At 53.1% G+C, this 4689-nt stretch overlaps 1 protein-coding gene across 1 annotated transcript; it reads left to right on the top strand.

Moving 5' to 3' along the window:
- The first annotated feature begins 497 nt into the window (after nucleotides 1-497).
- timm29 (translocase of inner mitochondrial membrane 29) lies at nucleotides 498-4148 on the top strand. The gene is made up of 2 exons (XM_078531481.1): nucleotides 498-863; nucleotides 3368-4148. Exons 1-2 carry the CDS (start codon nucleotides 767-769, stop codon nucleotides 3970-3972), a joined length of 702 nt encoding a protein of 233 aa, XP_078387607.1. The 5' UTR covers nucleotides 498-766; the 3' UTR covers nucleotides 3973-4148.
- Nucleotides 4149-4689: the final 541 nt, after the last annotated feature.

Below are 4689 nucleotides of genomic sequence, written 5' to 3'. Positions count from 1 at the left end.
TATAAAGTAATCCAATGACTGTTGACGCAATGGCAGCCTAAGGGCGAGTCAGTACCTCTAGGACAGTAACAAAAAAAGGGATATGCATGAATCAACTAGATATCTTTAAGTACCAATACAAAATATGCATACTGCTCCTGTGCAAGTCCACAGTTTGCACGTTTGCGGTTAACTATTTGCACAGGGGTTTTGCTTCAAAAGTAATTAATTGGCTGTGAGATGATTTGTGGTTGTGGTGGTGCGGGCTGGGGCAATGCAAAGTGGAAATCCAAGATCAAACAGTGTTCTTGTAGTGCATTTTGCCGCGCTTAAAGGTTGGCTGACGGGCCTGAGCAGTGTCATCAGCAGCTTGTGGTGGTGTGTGGGGGGTGCGTCTTTGTCGGGAAATCTGGCTCCTGCAGTAGCGCTGCACCAGGCGCCAGGTGGAGCCTCTGAGAGGCTGATCCTGACCCCGCCCACCCCCCCCCCCCCCCCCCCTCGTCCCGCGCCTGCGCATCGCCAGGAGGATGGCTCGGTCCGGCAGGGAAACCATTCCCAAGCTCCACCGCCTGGGAGCTGGCGATAAAAAACCGCGCGCGCCCGGATCACGGCTGCTGTTGGGAAGCGCGGCGATGCTCCGGTTGTGCCGCTGAGCTCTCGGCCTCCTCCTCCTTTCCCCCCGGGTCGCAGGCCGGGTCGGACGCTGCCAGGCGGAACCTCCCCCCGGGCCCCTGGTTCCCGGCCCCACGCGGCGGCCGGAGCGGGTGAGGCGGTGACACAGCCCAAGATGGCGGCGCTGGGGCGGCGGCTCCTCTCCTCGGCTCCCGGAGCCGGGCCCGGACCAGGACCAGGGCTTTGGAGCCGAATCCGACACAGCAAACTGGGTAAGAGCGCGGGCCCCGCCCGGATTCACCGCCGGTCACCCACCCCCTGGAATAGGGAATAGGAACAGGCCATTCGGCCCATGCCCCTCTCCTGCCTCCTCCTCCTCTCTGACCCTCTGTCCCCTTCTCCCTCACTCGCTTTGTCCAGTTTCCTCTGAAATGCCTCGATACTGTTCACTCAACCATCGTTCCACATTCTCACCGCTCTTTGGGTTAAAAGAAAGTTTCTTCTGAATTTTCTATTGGACTTTTCAAGAGACTCTCACACCGACGGCCTCCAGTTACCCTCCCGCCCTCTCCCTCTCCCTCTCCACTCTATCAAAACCCTTCATAGTTTTGAAGACCTTGATTAGGTCAGACCTCCGCCTTCTGTTTGAGAGAAAAGCACCCCGACCTGTTCATCCTTCCCTCGCGGGTATAACCTCCCACTTCTAGCAACAATCTTGTATATCTTTTTTTGCACACTCGCCAATATCTTTATATTTTTGTTATATAACACGGCGACCAGAACCTGATATTGTACTGTTAGTGCGATCTAACCAAGGACAGAACATTAAATTCTGTAAATACAAAGCAGTTCAGACAACATTTGTGGAAAGAAGAGACAGAGTTAGTGTTTTTAAGTTCCTTTTGTCAGAACTGTCAAAACGTTGAATCTGTTTCTTTCTCCACAGATGCTGCCTAACCTAAGTATTTCCAGAATTTTCTGTTTTTAGTTGATTTCCAGCATCTTCAGTACTTGTTTTTTTATGGGTCTGACCAAGGTTCCATACAAGTTTAACATAACTTCTGTACTTTTCGATGCTATCCCTTTAGGAATGAATCCCAATGCTTGGTTTATGTTTTTTATGGCCTTATTAACCTGCATTGCACTTTTAGTGATTTGTGTTTTATACTCCCAAATCCCATTGCTACTCACCCCATTTAGGTTCTTATTTTCCAAATAACAACTCTTTATTTTTGTGACCAAAATATAATGGCCCATATTTATTGCTTGAAATTTATTTGCCAATTATATGCCTCTTTTTCAAGTGTATTAATGTTTTAATGTAATTTGTTGTAACTTTCCTCAGTATTGACTATCCCTCCCAATTTGGTGTCAATTTTAAATTTAGAAATTGAGTTTTGATTCTAAAGTTTAAACCATAAATATAAATTGTGAACAGGAATAGTGGTCTCAGCACTGATCTTTGTGGGCCACACTTCCCATGGTTCTTCTCCCTCCCCCCCCCATCTCCCTCCCCCCCCATCTCCCTCCCCCCCTTCCCCCTCCCTCCCTCCCTTCCCCCTCCCTCCCCTTCCCCCTCCCTCCCTCCCCCCTCCCCTCCCCCCCTTCCCCCTCCCTCCCCCCCCCCCTTCCCCCCTCCCCCCCTCCCCCTCCCTCCCCCCCTCCCCCCCTTCCCCCCCTTCCCCCCTCCCTCCCTCCCTCCCTCCTCCCTCCCTCCCTCCCCCCTCCCCTCCCCCCCCCTCCCCCCCACTCCCTCCCTCCCTCCCCTCCACTCCCTCCCTCCCCTCCCTCTCCCCCCTTCCCTCTCCCCCCTTCCCTCTCCCCCCTTCCCCTCTCCCCCCTCCCTCCTTCCCTCTCCCCCCTCCCTCTCCCCCCCTCCCTCTCCCCCCCTCCCTCTCCCCCCCTCCCTCTCCCCCCCTCCCTCTCCCCCCTCCCTCTCCCCCCTCCCTCTCCCCCCTCCCTCTCCCCCCTCCCCCTCCCCTTCCCCCTCCCCTTCCCCCTCCCCCTCCCCTCCCCCTTCACCCTCCCCTCCCCCTTCACCCTCCCCTCCCCCTTCACCCTCCCCTCCCCCTTCACCCTCCCCTCCCCCTTCACCCTCCCTTTCCCCTCCCTTCACCCTCCCCCTCCACCCTCCCCCTCCCCTCCACCCTCCCCCTCCCCTCCACCCTCCCCCTCCCCTCCACCCTTTTCTCCCCTCCACCCTTTTCTCCCCTCCACCCTTTTCTCCCCTCCACCCTTTTCTCCCCTCCTCCCTTTTCTCCCCTCCTCCCCCTTTCCCCCTCTTCTCCCCCTCTTCTCCCCCTTTCCCCCTCCCCTTCCCCTCCCCCTTCACCCTCCCTTCCCCCTTCCCCTCCCTTCACCCTCCCCCTCCCCTCCACCCTCCCCCTCCCCTCCACCCTCCCCTCCTCCCTTTTCTCCCCTCTTCTCCCCCTTTCCCCCCTCTTCTCCCCCTTTCCCCCCTCTTCTCCCCCTTTCCCCCCTCTTCTCCCCCTTTCCCCCCTCTTCTCCCCCTTTCCCCCCTCTTCTCCCCCTTTCCCCCCTCTTCTCCCCCTTTCCCCCTCTTCTCCCCCTTTCCCCCTCCTTTTCTCCCCCTTTCCCCCTCCTTTTCTCCCCGTCTCCTCCCCTCCATTCTCCCTCACCACCTCCATTGCCTAAGGACAGTGTTTACAAGTTCTCTTGTACACAATTTCATGAACGATAAAAGGTCAGGAAGTCTCTGGATGAATTGGGGCAAGAGTCGCATTTCCATTTCAAATGTTATTTTATCCTCTTGCAGGTTTCTGGACACGGAGTCTTTTTAATGATTACAAAGAGGCCTGTAAAGAGATTGTTGTGGGAGCCAGAGATCACCCAGGAAAAGCAGCCTTTTACTGCACACTCTTCACAGGGGCATGTGTTTGTGGATACAAAAACCCATGTGATAAATCCTTTCATGCCACTCTGTTGGAATCGGCCAACCAGCTTTTAATCCTATCACCTTGGGTCAGGAACGGCCGGTCAGATCGGCACATCCAGAACCTGGTGACAGTCAAAAACCAGGGTCGACTCCGGCACCAGAACCTGCTCTTCTTCTCTCTGGTGTACACGGCTCCCTATGATGCAAAAACCGGTATATACAATGCACAGTGTGAGTACTTGAAGCCACGGTGGTCAGACTTTCCAAATAGGATTTTAGACATTGGGTTTTTTGGCAAATGGTGGATCCTTAGTTCAAAAATGAGAGACTGGGACATTAACGATGATGAGTTTGCTTACTTGCCCGCAGAGCTGCAAACAGTCACATCACAGCACCTCCACTCGGCTGAGAACGAAAGACTATTTGAATTAAAGTTCCAGCCCATCATTCTTGAAGAGGACATGCAGGAGGAGGGAGGAGGGTGACAGACACTGCACACGCTGCCTCACTAGCGACAAAACACCTAAAATTTGTTGAGGATGGAAACCCAGCTTCCTCACCTTGCAGCTTTATCCTCCCTATCTGGTTCAAAGCTTTGCTTAACCTTTCCTGTGTTGTAAAAATGTACGAAAACTTAAATAAATACAATCCCAAAAATGAAGGTGTGCTGATATTTCAATATACCAGGTTACAATGCCAGGTGTCAGCTCATTATAAGTACACCAGTGGTGCATTGTATTGATACAGAAATACAAGCAGGGCATGGGTTTCCCTTGTAATTTCCCTACACTGAGACAGACCCTTGTGGTGCCTCTTCTCAAAGGATAAGTATATTGAACAAATCATCCCGTGAGCAGTCCACAAAGCCTTCCCAATCAGCTCACCATTTAACCTTCTCCCCCTTTACACAGACTGTTCCTGGAGTGCTGGCAGCCCTCTGGTACTTCATCCAAGCATAAAGTTTTGAGATGTTAGTTGCCTCTTCAACCATGGGGTCCATCACAGCTGATCTCGATCCTAACCTCATCCAATTTCCTTGCTGCTTTGATCTGCTGCGCTTACACAGGTCTGTCTGTCTCTTAATCAGGGCATGGATACTGATTGGAGAAGAGTTCTCAAAAGGGATAGTGAATAAAACAGCCATAATTCTTTCTGTTTAAGAAGGACCAGTCAGAAACTTTGCATTTGAGTCCTCAGATTTC

The sequence above is a fragment of the Cetorhinus maximus genome, chromosome 28 (genome assembly GCF_964194155.1).
Source record: "Cetorhinus maximus chromosome 28, sCetMax3.hap1.1, whole genome shotgun sequence".
Taxonomy (NCBI): Eukaryota; Metazoa; Chordata; class Chondrichthyes; order Lamniformes; family Cetorhinidae; genus Cetorhinus; species Cetorhinus maximus.
This window is presented reverse-complemented; position numbering and strand designations above follow the sequence as displayed.

Coding starts and splice junctions, on each gene's coding strand:
- timm29 (XM_078531481.1), top strand. CDS start 767: ATGGCGGCGCTGGGGCGGCGGCTCCTCTCCTCGGCTCCCGGAGCCGGG. Junction 864..3,367: donor AATCCGACACAGCAAACTGG/GTAAGAGCGCGG, acceptor ATCCTCTTGCAG/GTTTCTGGACACGGAGTCTT.